Genomic DNA, 15,944 nt, shown 5'->3' with positions numbered 1-15,944 from the left:
GCTAAAAGTGCTGCAGCAGGACAGTCGTATGGTGTGAGTTCTTATATTGAAAAGGCACAAGGAAAACCAAAAACACCCTATGTTAATGCTGATTTATTCATTCTTCGAGTATCTACGAAACATGATCAAGACCCTCAAGAGGTAGTTCACGGTGTTTACTCTCAACCTGTACTAATGAGGCACTCTGAACCCATGCCACATCAAACTGTTCAAAGTGTTTATGGAGACATTAACTTACAGCTTGGAAACAATCTTGTTTTAGATAATAAAGGTCAAAATAGTACTATTGATATTAGGAGGAAGCAAAATGAAGTAACAACCTTATTGGTACCACAGCCACACATTTCATCTTTGCCTAAAAGAGAGATTTAAATGTTCAATGGAGATTCATTGCAGTTTATGCATTCATGAGGCCACTTGAAAACACTGTTGAAGGCAAGACTGACAGCTATAGTGACTGCTTCTATTTCCTTGAACAATACACTGGAGCTTGTCCTAGAGAACTTGGCAGAAGTTGCCATCATGTTGACTTTAAGAAAGGATATCTGAAAACTAAAGCTTTACTACAGGAACATTCTGGTAATGAACAGAAAATTGCATCCGCCTACATGGAAAAGGCTTTTTTTAGGTACCTATGAAATCTGAAGATGTGAAAGCTCTTCAAGACTACAGTCTTTTTCTTAGAAGCTTTTGCAATGCCATGGAAGAAGTACAGTTCATGTATGAGTTGGACATGCCTGCTAAGATGTCAGTTGTCATAAAGAAATTGCCCTATATGCTTAGGAATAAATGGAAAATGGTGATCTGTAAACTGCAAGAAAGACACAACCCATAGATTACTTTCATTAATGTTTTTGATTTTATAGACAGGCAAGTAAAGATGCTGCACAACTAGTGTTTGGGAATATACAAGATCCTACATCACCAGCAGTAAACAAAGGTGTAAACAAAACTAAGTCACGATTTCATTCTAAGGCTAAAGGAGCAGCTTTGCAACTATTGTAGCCACTGTAAGAAGTAAAGCTAAAACTGAACTTGGAACTAATGGAAGGAAAATGGCCAAAAGGATTCTGCGAGGGTGAACATGCATTTGATTCATGCTGTCAACTGGAGAAAAGGGCTCATAGTGAAAAAATTGTCTTCCGAAAAGAAAATGATGGCTGCTTTGGCTACTTGTGTACAGGACACAGCAGCAAGGATCGCAGGAAGCATCTTTCATGCAAGGTATGCAGTGGCAAGCATCCCAGCATACTTTATATTCACTCTAATGAAAAAGGTGCAGAATCAAAACAAGCTGTGAAAAAATCAGACATAGCAGTGAGTAGTGCTCTGGTATCTAATGGCCTTATAGGGGCTGGTGATCATGATTGTAAACTTCCTCTAGTTCTAGTACAACTGAAGTCTAAGCAGGATAACAAGGCAGTGGTTACTTATGCTTTCCTGTTTGTTGGCTATGTGGAACAGTCTATGTTCCAAGCCTACACTGGGGTCTGTCCTGCACTTTTACTACGCTACATCAATGACTGCATTGGTGCTGCTTCCTGCACCCATGCAGAACTCGTTAACTTCATTGACTTTGCTTCCAACTTCCACCCTGCCCTTAAATTTACTTGGTCCATTTCCAACACCTCCCTCCCCTTTCTTGATTGCACTGTCTCTATCTCCAGAGGCAGCTTATCTACTGATGTCTATTACAAACCCACGGACTCTCACAGCTACCTGGAATATACCTCCTCCCACCCTGTCACTTGTAAAAACACCATCCTCTTCTCTCAGTTCCTCTGTCTCTGCTCTCAGGAGGCTTTTCATTCCAAAACGAAGATGGCTTCCTTCTTCAAAGAAAGCTTCCCTTCCTCCCCCATCAATGCTGCCCACAACCGCATCCGCATCTTTTCTATTTCACACAGGTCTGCCCTCCCCACCCTTCAAGGGATAGCTTCATCTTGTGCGCTTACCATCCCACCAGTCTCCAGGTCCAGCACATAATTCTCTGCAACTTCTGGCATCTCTAAAGGGATCCCACCACCCAGCACAACTTTCCCTCCCCTGCCCTCCCCCACTTTCTTCTTTCCACAGGGATCGCTCCCTACACAACTCCCTTATCCATTCGTCCCTCCGCACTGATCTCCCTCCTGGCACTTACCCTTGCAAGGGAAATAATCCTACACTTGCCCCTATACCTCCTCTCTCACTACCATTCAGGGCCCCAAACAGTCCTTCCAGTTGAGGTGACACTTCACCTGTGAGGCTGTTGGGGTCATATACTGTGTCCGGTGCTCTCGGTATGGCCTCCTGTATATTGTGAGCCCCAAGGTAGATTGGGAAACTGATTTGTGGAGCACCTATGCTCCTTCCATCAGAAAATGTGGGATTTCCCACTGGCCATCCATTTTAATTCCACTTCCCATTCCCATTCCGATATGTCTATCCATGGCCTCCTCCACTGTTGTGATGAGGCCACATTTAGGATGAAGGAAAAACATCTTATATTCCATCGGGGTAACCTCCAACCTGATGGCATAAACATCAATTTCTCAAACCTCTGGTAATGCTTCCCCTCCACCTTCACCATTCCCCATCCCTTTTCTCTCACCTTATCTCCTTGCCTGCCCAACACCTCCCTCTGATGCTCCTCTCCTTTTTTTTCTTCCATGGCTTTTTGTTCTGTTCTATAAGACTCCCCCTTCTCCAGTCCTGTATCTCCTTCACCAATCAACTTCCTACCTCTTTACTTCGTCCCTCCCCTTCAGGTTTCACCTATCACCTTGTGTTTCTCTCTCTTCTTCCCCCACCTTTTAAATCTACTCTTCAGATTTTTTTTCTCCAGTCCTGCCGAAGGGTCTCGGTCCGAAATGTCGACTGTACTGTTTTCCATAGATGCTGCCTGGCCTGCTGGGTTCCCCCAGCATTTTGTGTGTGTTGCTTGGATTTCCAGCATCTGCAGATTTTCTCTTGTTTCAGAAAGTACAGCAGTGGCCTCCATGAACAAGCTCAACTTTACATGAAAAAGAACGTGCATTCTCGTATGCACCATGGGTCAAGAAAAGATTGTGAGTAGCTACATTGTTTCAGGATTGGAAGTGGCTGGTTTAGATGGTGAAAACTATTGTGAGCTACCTAACATGTGTGTGAAAGTATGTTTTCCACAAATGGAACATGCCACCAGAGGGATTTTCAGGGATGGACTCACCTGAAACATATCCATTTGCCAGTGATTGGTTCAGAAATTGAGCTGCTGATAGGGAGATTGGAGAAGGGAAGGAAGAACTGGCAGGCTTGTCCTCAGCCTCCAGCCCATTAACAGCTCTGATAGCCTGTAGCCATTCGTAAACGTTGTGGAACGATAAGTAAGCAGTGCTTTATAGGGGTCTTTTGCCTTCAGTAAGAGATTCTTAACAGTTTGCATTACTCTTTCCACTTCTTCATTTGCCTGTGGATACTGTGGACTGCTTGTCTGGTGTTTGAACTCATCAGCCCTAGAAAAGGCTTTGAATTCCGAGCAGCTGAATTGTGGCCCTTTGTCGGACACAAGTGTGTCTGGTATTCCATCGCAAGTGAATACAGCTTTCAGGTGCTGTTTAACTGCTGCTGAGAATATAGGACAGCTTGGAACCTCAATGTTTTGTGATTAGTAATCTACAGTGAGACGATATTTGTCTCTTTCAGCCTGAAAATGTCTGTGCCTGCAACTTGTCATGGAAAGTCTGTATATTCAGTGGGACAGGGGTGCTCAGCATGATTTTTATGCAGATTTCTACATGCTTCACATTGCTTTACATGATGTCCCACCTTTGAGCTCAGACCAGGACACCACACAGATTGCCTTGCTCTTCGGCGACATTTTTTGATGCCTTGATGTCTTTAGTGGATTTCACTGATTATTTCAGCATGTGCAGAAGCAGGAATAATGAGTCTGGAGGCCTTTAGCAGCCAACCATCAAGGATGATGAGTGTGTATCTTTCAAACCAATAAGGCCTGAGTTTGTGATCTATTCTTGGAACAGTTGGCCTCCCATGTTCACAGTATTGCATGACATTGCTGCAGATTTGGTCCTTTTTCAACTCAGCTCAAATTTCATCCAGTTTACTTTGATGCAGGAAAGCTTTTGTGTACCTGAGCTAAGTAGATGTTGGTATCTTTCACGAGGGCCGAGTCAGCTTCTGTCCACTCACTTTTCATTGCATCCTCGACAGAGTGTCTAGTGTTGTGAAAGATTTGCCAGGGACATGTTCAGTGTCATAACAGTATCATATAAGCCTCATTCTGAATCTTTGCAGACGTGGAGGTAAGTCATTCAAGTGTTTGGAGCTGCAAAGGCTAACAAGTGGTTTGTGATATATTTCAAGGAGAAATTTAATGCCAATCGAGTAGCGGCTGAAGCATTCACAAGCCCACATGAGAACCAGCGTCTCCTTTTCAACTTGCACGTAATGCTGTTCAGTTGGAGTCAGTGTTCTTGATGTACATGCCACCAGTTTCCATACACCATTGCAGTTTTGCATGAATAGTTCCCCTCGGCCAAAGGAAGAAGCATCTACTGAGGCCTTGGTTGCTTTGTTCGGCTCAAACAGCACCAATGCTGGCAGAGCGTTGAGCTCTACTTTAAGTGATGAGAATGACTTCTGCTGTGGTGCCCCCAGATCCAAACATTTCTCTGAGGGGAGGTCATGTAGTGGCTTTTGTGTTTTCTGTCAAAACTGGATTGAACCTTCCTAGATGTTTTACCATGCAAATGAAACTGCAGATCTCTGATAGATTTGTAGGTTGTTCCATATTCCAAATTCCTGCCAGTTTGATTGAATCTGCTTGCACTCCCTCTGAGGACAATTGGTGGCCCAAGAACTTCACCTCCAAATTCGCAAATTCACATTTCTTTTTGTTCAGGGTGATTCCAGTCTGTTTCAGTCTCTCCAAGACAGCTTCCACTCTTTTGTAGTGTTCCTCACTTGAGCCTCCAAAGATGAGTATATTGTCCATGAGGCAGACTATTCCTTCCAGTCCCTCCAAAATTTGGTTCATCCTCATCTGAAAGAGTTCAGGGGCTGATGAGATGCCAAAAGGGAGTCTCTTGAAGGCTTGGCTTCCATAGGGTGTAATGAAGGTTGTGAGATTCTGTGACTCAGGAGCTAAACAGATCTGCCAGAACAATGAGTTTGCATTTAGTTTGATGACGAACTTTGCCCTACCCTTCATATTCAATGTGTTCTCAACAGAGGGCAGAATAAACTTCTCATGCCTCACTGCATTATTCACTTTTGTGAGATCAACACAGACCCTCACGGCGCCATCTGGCTTGGGAACAGGAACAATGCCTGCACACCAGTCAGTAGGTCTGTTCATATAACCATATAACAATTACAGCACGGAAACAGGCCATCTCGGCCCTTCTAGTCCGTGCCGAACTCTTACCCTATCCTAGTCCCACCGACCTGCACTCAGCCCATAAGCCTCCATTCCTTTCCTGTCCATATATCTGTCCAATTTAACTTTAAACGACAACATAGAACCTGCCTCAACCACTTCTGCTGGAAGCTCATTCCACACAGCTACCACTCTCTGAGTAAAGAAGTTCCCCTTCATGTTACGCCTAAACTTTTGTCCTCTAACTCTCAACCCATGCACTCTAGTTATGTTGTCAAACATCTCCATTGTCTCAAGTTCAGCTTTGACTTTGCTCATCAATGGGACTGGTATATGCCTCGCTGCAGTCAGAGGGTAGGGTGTCACTTCTGGCCTCAGTTGGATAAGGTACTCCTCCTGTGAACAACTCTAGGTACATGTGCCACTGAACAATATTTAGCGATTCCAACCCTGCAATGAAGTTCAGCTTCTCGATGGCATGTTGCCCCAGTTTTGATGAGAAGAGATTCTGAACAACATAGACATCCTCTTTTAACTGTTTCTCATTTTTAATGGATGTTTCCCTAGCCCCATGAGCACTTTCAATCAGGTACCAGCAGACGGCGCGGCATGGCAGCAGTGGCCTTTCGGATCTGGTGCTACTTTAATTTAGTTTTTTAAATTTAATTTTAAGGCACAATTAGGGTTTTGGGCAATGGATAACAGAGCGACGATCTGCCATCGCCAGATACTGCTACAATGCAGAGATTGCCCAGAAACAAACCTTTACAAAGATCTGCTGGTTAAACTGTGCGACCTCGGCTTGCTGAGGGAATCGGGCCTGCAGTCTTCGGAGTCAACTGATGCCGGAGGTGGGGACCTCGTAAGCAGTGTGCGAGTAAGCGGAAGTGAGGCGAGCGGGCAGGAGTCCGTGCCAGCAAAAAAGCAAGCCCTAGCCGGCTGGCTCGCCCATCCATTCTGCTGTCCAATGGACATTAAGTTGGACGACATCCGACTCCAACGAAATACTCGGGAGTACAGAAACGGACAGAATCCTAGACGCTGCATTTCAGCTATTTACCTATGTAACAGTTTTTCCCCCAAGCCATCGGATTGTCAACCTACGCTACTCTGCTGTGCCTATTGTCTTGTTTATTATTTATCATAATGCCTGCACTGTTCTGTGTACTTTATGCAGTCCTGGGTAGGTCTGTAGTCTAGTGTAGTTTTTGTGTTGTTTTAAGCAGTTCAGTGTAGTTTTTGTATTGTTTCATGTAGCACCATGGTCCTGAAAAAATTGTCTCGTTTTTGCTGTGTACTGTACCAGCAGTTATGGTCGAAATGACAATAAAAAGTGACTTGACTTGACTTTGTTGGGTTTAGCGTAATGCCTGTTTTCTTTGCCAGTTTTGTGAACAGACATCGAGGACAGCTATGACATTTGCCCCAGTATCCATTTTGAACGTCACTGCCTCATTTTGCAACTGAGTCGTAGTACACCAGCCTTGTCTATTTGAATCTAGAACCCCAAGTAAAGCTGTCTCTTCATCTGCATCTTTCACTTCGACCTACTGAAGAACTATTTATGAGTGACACTGACTTTTATGATGGCCAACTGTATTGCATTGGTGGCATTTCACTTCTTTTGCTGGACAGAGCTCTTTGATGTGGAATGGAGACTTGCCGCATATCCTACAGTTGTACATTTTACCTCCACGTTGTTTTGCTCGTCTGTTTTGTTTGAGCTGAGCTGTACTGTCAACCTCTTTTTGTAGTCTTTCTGACTGTACCTTGTTTCCTCTCATATCTCGCATTTCACTTTCCTGTGAAATATTCTTTGAATTTGTCCTTCACTGTTTTGTATTCCTTTTCCTGAGCACCTGTCAGTCATGATTTACCCATGATGTCATCTGCTTTGTCACCCATGCTGTATATCAGTGTATTTACTTGATGCTTTTCTAAAGCCTGAGTGAGATTACTTGCAGCCCTAAATCTCTTAAAATATCTGAGCCATCTCTCAATGTCCCCTGGTTTAGAGAAATCATATGTCTCAGGGGGCTTTATGGGTAAGCAGATGTAGATACTGCCAGTATTTGCTTAATTTTCCTGTTTGTTTGGTTAGTATTTTATTTATTTGAACTGCAGAAGTTTTCTTTTATCTCCCTGAGAGTTTGACTAACTTTTCTGCTGTGTCTGTGTCTCTGTGCACTTCCCCAGGCCAGTAACCTACAGATTAATATCCACTTTTGGGTGCAGCTCAAAGGCATTGCCTAGCAACCCTGGCCAGCTCTCTGCTTATGCTTGCTGGGGCATACAAATCGGCAAACTAGCGTAGGCAGTTTCAGTTGATAAGTCTTTCTATATTTCTTATAGATACAACAAACATAAACAGTAAATTATTTCTTGTTAGAGGTCTCACTTGGTCTGTAGCCCAAATCTATTGACAATGAACCACTTCTGACACTGTGTTGTGTTTGATAATGAGGGATAGTGTGGAATGCAACAGCAGCATGGCAGCAAGCAATATTTTCAAGAACTTTATTGATAACCTTGCTTGTACAATATATGAACTCCTCCCATGTGGGAGTGGCTAACAGAGTGGCATAGGATTAACCCATTAGCTACCACAACAAGGACAAATGAATTTTTAGATGTTTATCCTTGAAGATTTCATGTCTCCTATTTTAGTAGTATGCAGTTCTGATCATTATAGTGTAATAATTAGGAGCTAGGATGTAGGAGCCATGTATCTATTCTGTATCTAGTCTTGCCTGTATTGTATTTTGTGTTACACGTTTCTTATGGGTCATGGTAATTTATCATGTGGGTTGGGCGTGGTAGAAGCAAATGAGTATACTTACGTATTCACACTTTGTCCTAGTTAGTTAGTTTATTTAGAGGCAGCCAGGGACAGGGGTGATTTATTTTTTGTTAACTGTTTAATTATGTTAATTAGAACACTAATTACTTTTATTTCGCCATACTACTAATTTAGTTTTGTTAGTTTCTAATATCGCTATAAGATTGTTAATTTCTGCTGGCTTGCAATAAAGTATCAAATGTACTTTTTCTCAACTTGGAACTCGATTATTTAGAAGTGTGTTATACAGCATTGAGTCCCTCGCTCAGTCTCTGAATGGTTTCGGTTTGTTTTCTCGTAACTGCTGAATAAGAAGTCAATCATTTAAAACTTAGTTGCACAGAAATTACTTCCCTCAGAGGGTGGTGAATCTCTGGAATTCACCACCTCCAAGAATAATAGAAACCAGATTACTGGATAAATCAAAGATGAAGATAGACAAATATCGGAAAGAAATGTAGAGGAATTGAGGGTCATGGGAACCTGGAACAGAAGAGGAGCTGAGGTCAGCATATTTCAACCATGATAATATTGAATTGCAGATGGGCTCAAAGGACCAAGTGGTATGTTCTTGCTCATATTTTCTTGTGTTTTACTCGGAAGATAGAGTGGAAAAAAATTGAGAGCATTTTGGCTGATTCTTAATCATTCGTTTTCCCTTTAAAGTGTTTAAGTCTTGTATTCTCAGTAACTTCAAATATTTATTTAATGAATTGCTGTAGCTTTCAGCCTATAAGAAGCCTAGTTTTATTTCCTCATCTATGGAAACTGACTTATTTGCCTGTTGTTACCTTACCACATTAAAGCAATGGCTCAATCAAATGCAACATTGCAATATCTAGTAAGCAAATCAAATATAATTGTTTAGTACAGATTTGTAAATTACAATATCACAAATATTGGGATATTATGTCTGAAATCTCACACATGAAGAATTTTATGTCCAAACATTTTCTAGTCTTTTTAACCTACAATATTTTAGAAATTGCTTACTCAATGAAACTTATTAACTACAGATGCTGAAAATCTGAAGACTCAGAAAATGCAAGAAACACACAATGGGATTGTTAAAAATGCAATTTGACAAAGAATCAAGATTGTTTAATGTCATTTCCAGTACACAAGTGTAAAGGAGAAAGAAATAATTATTACTCAGATCTGATGCAGCACAAATGAACACAAAATTTTAAAAAATACTTTTTAACTTATAAATTCACCTTATTATTTGTTAATTTACTTGTGGTAATATTACTTTTATGTGTTATCTGTGTGAGTTGTAAGTAATGTGCTGTGCACGCTGATCTGGTGCAACGTTGTTTTGTTTGGCGGTATATATGTGTATGGATGAATGACAATAAACTGAACTTGAACATGAAGTTGATTAGCCTTACTGCTTGAGGAGAGTAACTATTTTTGAGTGTGGCAGTCCTGGCATGGATGCTATGTAGCCTCCTTTCTGATGGGAGTGGGCCAAAGAGATTGGATGGAATCCTTCATGATACTTCTAGCTTTTTTCCAGCTCCTTTCTGCATACATGTCATTGATAGCAGGTAGGCTAGTGCCAGTGATGCACTGGGCAGCTTTGACTACCCATTGTGGAGCCTTCCATTTTCACCACAGTGCAGTCCATACCTTGCAGTGATGCACAATACGGAATACTCTCTACTGCACATCTGTAGAAGACTGCGAGTATTGATATGCATAGTACAGCTCCCTTTGGCCTCCTCAGAAAGTAGAGGCATTGATGAGCTTTCTTGATTATGTAGGATGCGTTCTGGGACAATGAAAGGTTATGCAAGATGTGTACTTCCAAGAGTTTGAAACTGCCTGTAGTTTCCACTGCTGTGATACCGATGTAAGGACGGGTGTGAGTGTGCTAAACATCGCCTTTATTTTGTTGACATTGAGGAAGAGTTTAATTTGCCTGGCACAAGGCCTTGAGCTGTTCCACCTCTCATCATTGTTGGTGATGAGCCCCACCGTTGTGTCAGCAGTGAACTTGACAATTTGATTACTCAGATGTTTGGCCATGTAGTTGTGTGTGAGCAGAGTGTACAGCAGTGGTTCAGCACATAGCCCTGGGGGCACCTGTGTTGAGGATGATTAGAGGAAACGGTTGTGCATCCTGACTCTCTGAGCTCTGTTGATTTGGAAGTCTGGCACCCAGTTGCACATTGGTGTAGTTAGATCGAGGAGTAGGAGTTTGTTCACTAAGGTCTATGGGACAATAGTGTTCAATGCCAAACTGAAATCCAGAAACAGATTCTGGTGCAAAACAGATGCAGAGGGCCTTTGACTGCAATGTTAACTCATTTTATTCTTTTGACAAATGCTGCCTAATTACTGAGAAAATAGTCAACAATTCTGAAGTTAACTTTTAGCTTTGCTCATTATTCACATATAGTTTACGGATTTGTGGGATATGTATTCGAACTTGTATATTAATACATATAACAATTAATCATAATGAATCCTCCTCTTCAAGGGAAGAGAAAACAGAGCAATTGTTGGACAGTAAGCAAGAACTGGAGCAGATGGAAGTTGAACTAAAAAGACTACAACAAGAGGTGTGTATGAATGAGTTTAAACTCAGATTAATGGTCATGCATTTATAAAAACAAGTGCTTTTAAAGTTAAGTATTGTATGCTGGGAGTAAATCTTACAATGGCTTCCAAGTATTGTACTTTGACTGTGTAGCAATCCTAAGAGCAAATAAAATAAAATTCCACTCATTTCTAAACAGCACATCAGATTGGAATATTCCAGTTGCAACATATCTGTGGACAAGTTGATTTGTTTTGAATATTTATTCTTTAAAAAAATCTTAATAAAACAAATGCAAGATCTATTCCCCCTTTCCATAATGTTTTGAAATGTAATTATATATTTATTTGCCAGAACCTACAACTTTTGTCTGATGCTCGTTCTGCTAGAACATACCGTGATGAGCTTGACTCATTACGTGAAAAAGCACTTAAAGTCGATAAGCTTGAAAGTGCAGTTATCCGATACAAAGATCGGCTTCATGACATTGAATTTTATAAAGCAAGAACTGAGGTATGTTGAGTAATAAAACCCAAGCATTTATTATTTCATCTATATGCAATATTCCTTGTTAATGTTCCTCATGATTGAACTTTTAGGAATTAAAAGAAGATAACAAAATATTGTTAGAGACAAAAATAATGTTGGAAGACCAACTTGAGGGAGCCCGAGCACGTTGTGACAAACTACATGAATTTGAGAAAGAGAACCTGCAGTTAATGGCTAAAGTACATGATATGGAGATGGTAGGTTTCAGTTTCATTTTCATGGCTTCTCGGGGTTGTGGATTTGGGCAGACTACTAGTAGTTGATTGGTGATTAGGCACACAGGGCTGTCAGAACACATTTTGCAGATCTGAGGCCAGGGATCATTATCAAATTGAATGGTGAGTAGTCTTGAGGGCCGAGTGTTTTGCTGATCACTTTGCAAAAAATTTACTTTCAGTCCACAGGAGTGGCCCTGAGTTTCTGGTTGCTAGCTGGTTCACCATCACATTCCGACTGTGTGCTATCTTCCTGCAAGGACCAATACAAGCTTAAGGAACAATATTTCCCATCTGACCATGTTACAAGCTTCCCGACTCAATATCAAATTCTCCAACCTTAGATAATTTATGCTCTCTTTCTGTAAATATCAGAATTGGCCATATCTCCCCATCTTAATTTTTGCTCAGGTTTTTTTTTGCCTTTTTGTGAATCTGGTTTGGCTTTAACTAATGTTTAACTGCAAAATTAAATCATCTGGTCCCACACTATTAGATAATCCCTTTGTTGTACCTATCCTTTCTCAACCTCTCTGTGAGTTAAAACTAACTCTTTCTCTTTTTTATATATATAATCCTGGAACTGCAACATTGGCTGTTTTTCTTTCCGCAAATTATCTCTGACCTACTGAATATTTCCAGCACTTTCTATTTTTACTTAAGATTCCAGCAGCTGCAATTTTATGATTTGTTGGCTTAATTCTACTATTTGCCTGTGTTTTTGTGGGAACCATGTATTACTTTGTATGGCAGTCTGATAGAGTTAGGGATGTGGAGGTGAGTGCGGAAGTAAAGAGGAAGGATTTTGAAAGGGCCACACTGGGTTGGACATGTCCAGCGTGTTATTATGCAGTGTGAAGTTCGTCACAGATCTATTCACCCATTCATTTCCCTTCTCTATATTATGTATTTTATGATGGTGGTTCTATTACAGAAATAATTTCTTTGTTTACCCTTTGCCACTGTAATTTTCTTAATCTGTTTTCCTAACTTCCATCGACTCTTACATTGATGGTTCTCACTATTTCTTTGCTCCTGTTTGCTTCACTCTCTTCTCTTTTCCCATTATATTAGGTGGTTTTTTAGAAGTAAGTTTTGATTAATCTTTTTGATACTGCGTATGCTGAAACATGAAGAGCAGCATCAGGCACAAAGTCTAAATTCATTCAGAAGGCCTAAGCAGTGGTGGGAGGGTAAAGTTGACTTTCCCAGCCAATCTGAGAGAGCTTGGTAACAATGGAAAGTAAGAAAGTGAGCAAGGAGACTAAAAGTAGAAAGAAAGTGTAGGGACGCCTTAATTTCATTAGGCAGAATTCACCCAGACTGTCAATGGTTAAGTTAACTATGCATGTTACATGCTAAGCGGTACGTTATTAGGTTTTGGGGGTGGGTCTTTATATATGTGTGTGTGTGTGTGTATATATATATATATATATATATATATATATATATATATGCACACACACACACACACACACACACACACACACACACACACACACACAACATCATCATTTTTTGGGTTTCAGTAAAGTGTATGTTGGAAGTGATTATACTTGTGTCAGTTGTTGTCGGCACTCCTACACTGGTGACCCCAATGCTTGTCTGGGCAATTCCGGAGTGATTTTGCTCATTTTACAATCATGACTGCAAAGCCGTTGCTCTCAAGCTCTCTGAATTCTGGCAGGAACATGGTTTGGTTTGCTCACTGTGACAACATGAAATATTACTATGTCGTCACAGCATTACACAGCCCTACAGCGATGAGCATCCTACAGCACACCCTGGAAGTCGACAGGTACAAGATTCTTCTAGAGACTTTCAAACTTTCCGAGTCTGTGTGCCTCCATCGGCTCCTCTCACTGCCCGGCTTAGGTGACACCAAGCAGTTGAAGTTGATGGACCACATGTAGCCCTTCCTTGGCAGACATCAGCTATGTTTCAACTTTAGAGTGTTTTTCCTTCAACAACTACCAAGTAAGGTGCGGTCGGCTCTGGTTGGCCCTCTCCTCAAAGACCTCTGGGCTCTAGCAAGAGCAGCTGACAAGGTGTTTTCCTTCACCAAGAGAGCCTGTGCAACCATGCAGCTGGATGACTTCACCACCTCACCACCACTTGAACATGAGACAATTGCCGTGGTTCAATGAAGGTCTCCTACCCTGTGTTTCTACCACATGAGGTTTGGGCCGAGAGCTTAAGAAGTGTCACCCACCATGTAGGTTCAAGGAGTCGGGAAACGGAATGGCCAGCGCCTGTTAGCTGCTATGGGTGTCGGCAGGTCAGGCAGTTTGTTGTTTGTTACAGACTCTGTTTCCGGGCACTGTTTCCTCTGTGTCATGGGCACTCAGGTGAGCATCTTTCCCGCGTCTAAATTGGACATATGAAATGGGGAATGTGGACCGTCTCTTGGGGCCGCAAATGGCAGCGCCATCTGGACTTTTGGTAAGCATGAGATGGCGTTGTGCTTCGGCGGGCAGAAGTTCTGCTAGAATTTTTTGTTGGCAGCAGTGTCTACACCCCCACTGGGGGCCGACTCCCTCTGCACTAGCAGCCTTCTCATTGATATCTAGATCTGGCGCCTCATCAACGCAAAGACTTGCTACTCCCTGTCTGGCACTTCAAAGTTGTCCAGTGCCTTTTCTGCCTCTGACAACTTCCTCCACCTTCTTGCTGAGTTCCGGGACGTGACTGAGCCCACCTTTTCTTCCTCCACCATTAAACACAGGGTGGATCAGTACATCCTCACCACCGGCCCGCCTGTTCACGCCCACGCCAAGCACCTTGACCTGGAGAAGCTGGCCTTTGCCAAGGCCGAGTTTGATGCCATGGAGCACCTGGGCATCATCACATGGTCCAGCAGTCCATGAGCTTTCCGTCTCCACATCGTGCAAAAAGCAGGGGGTGGGTAGTGTCCATGTGGCAATTACCACCGCCTCAATGACACCACAGCCCCTGATCAATACCCAATTTCACACATCCAGGATTTCACTGCCCACCAGGCAGGGAAAATTGTTTTCTCAAAGGTGGACCTCGTTCACGGTTATGACCAGGTCCTTGTCCACCTGAGGTGACATTCCTAAAACCACTGTTATTACACCATTTGATTTGTTTGAGTTCTTTCGAATGCCATTCGGGCTGAAGAATGTGGTCCAGACCTTTCAGCACCTCGTGGACAGTGTTCTCAGGGATTTGCCTTTCCTGTTTGTTTACCTAGATGACATTTTGGTAGCCAGTTCTTCTAGGGACAAAGATCTATTACACTAGAGAGTCCTTTTTGAATGACTTAGTCATATCGTCAACCCAGCAAAGTACCAGTTTGGACTGTCCGTGGTTGATTTCCTCGGACACCACATCAATGCAGTGGGGGCAGTTCCCCGCCGCCTAAAGTTAAGGCTGTTAAGCACTTCCTTCAGTCAATCACCATTAAGGCTCTGCAGGAGTTTTTGGGCATGGTGAATTTTATCACCATTTTGTCCCCAAAGTGGCTCAGCTCATGTGCCCCCTCTATGAGGCCCTTAAGGGCAAAGCGTAAGCACGTCATGAACTAGACAGGGGAAAGGTCTGAGGCATTCTCAGACACTAAGGAGGCATTGTCTAATGTGATGCTGCTGGCGCACTCCCTCCCAAACGCACCAATTGCTCTCATCACAGACGCGTCGGATTGCATAATTGGCAGGGTGCATGAGCAGTTGGTCAGTGGTGTTTGGCAGCCTCTCACCTTTTTTTAGCTTTCAGCCCAAGTACAGCATTTTCGACCGTGAGCTTCTTAGCCTGTACCTGGCAATGCTACATTTTTGTTCTCTCCTAGAAGGCCCATCTATTTACAGTTTCTGTGGATCATAAGCCCCTAACATTCTCCATGGCTAAGGTCTGTGAACCTTGGTCTGCTTGACAGCAGTGCCCTCTCTTTTTTATTTCAGAGTTCACCACGGACACCGAGCATGCCGCAGGGAAGCATAACCTCATGGCTGACTACTTTACATGGTCCTTCACTGGTGTTGTCCATTTGAGTGTGGACTATGCTCAGTCTGGTTAGGTCACTCGTCTGAGGGCTACTGGTACCATGTAACCCAGTACTACCTGTCGTATGGTCAGGTGGTCAGCGACTAAACCGGCTCCCCCACCAGGCTTGCCAGGTGAGGAGGGTGGCTAGACACCCTGCAGGACGAAAAACAAGACCTGTCAAAGGGCGGATGAACCCTCTCGTAAGGTCAGCGGCTATTTAGCAAAAACATGCCGTGAAGCGTGGAAAGGGCATCCCTTGCATTGAAGCTTGATCTGGTCATTCACTGCAACAGAACTTCCCCCAGCCGTCTTGGACTCCACCATACCGCTGGATTTGGGAGGGGATGTCGAGAAGGTGGGTCTGGACCTGTGCAACCCCCTACTCACCTAAAATCCACTCAGGCACACGCTGTTTCTTTCTGAAGATTG

The 15,944-nt window shown here is 42.7% G+C and overlaps 1 protein-coding gene across 16 annotated transcripts in view; it reads left to right on the top strand.

Moving 5' to 3' along the window:
• LOC140201331 (girdin-like) overlaps positions 1-15,944 on the top strand; it is a 279,872-nt gene that overhangs the window by 126,089 nt on the left and 137,839 nt on the right. For 15 of the 16 annotated variants that reach the window (XM_072265254.1, XM_072265249.1, XM_072265248.1 and 12 more), the window contains exons 9-11: positions 10,687-10,768; positions 11,101-11,259; positions 11,346-11,492. In XM_072265254.1, the coding sequence (XP_072121355.1) occupies positions 10,687-10,768; positions 11,101-11,259; positions 11,346-11,492 (388 nt within the window). Of the gene's footprint in view, positions 1-8,508; positions 8,765-10,686; positions 10,769-11,100; positions 11,260-11,345; positions 11,493-15,944 lie in introns of those variants that run through there. The other variant, XM_072265253.1, reaches the window with a different exon arrangement.

The sequence above is a fragment of the Mobula birostris genome, chromosome 8, assembly GCF_030028105.1.
Source record: "Mobula birostris isolate sMobBir1 chromosome 8, sMobBir1.hap1, whole genome shotgun sequence".
Taxonomy (NCBI): Eukaryota; Metazoa; Chordata; class Chondrichthyes; order Myliobatiformes; family Myliobatidae; genus Mobula; species Mobula birostris.
Note: the sequence above shows the minus strand (reverse complement) of the source record. Positions and strands in the feature narration are given on the sequence as shown.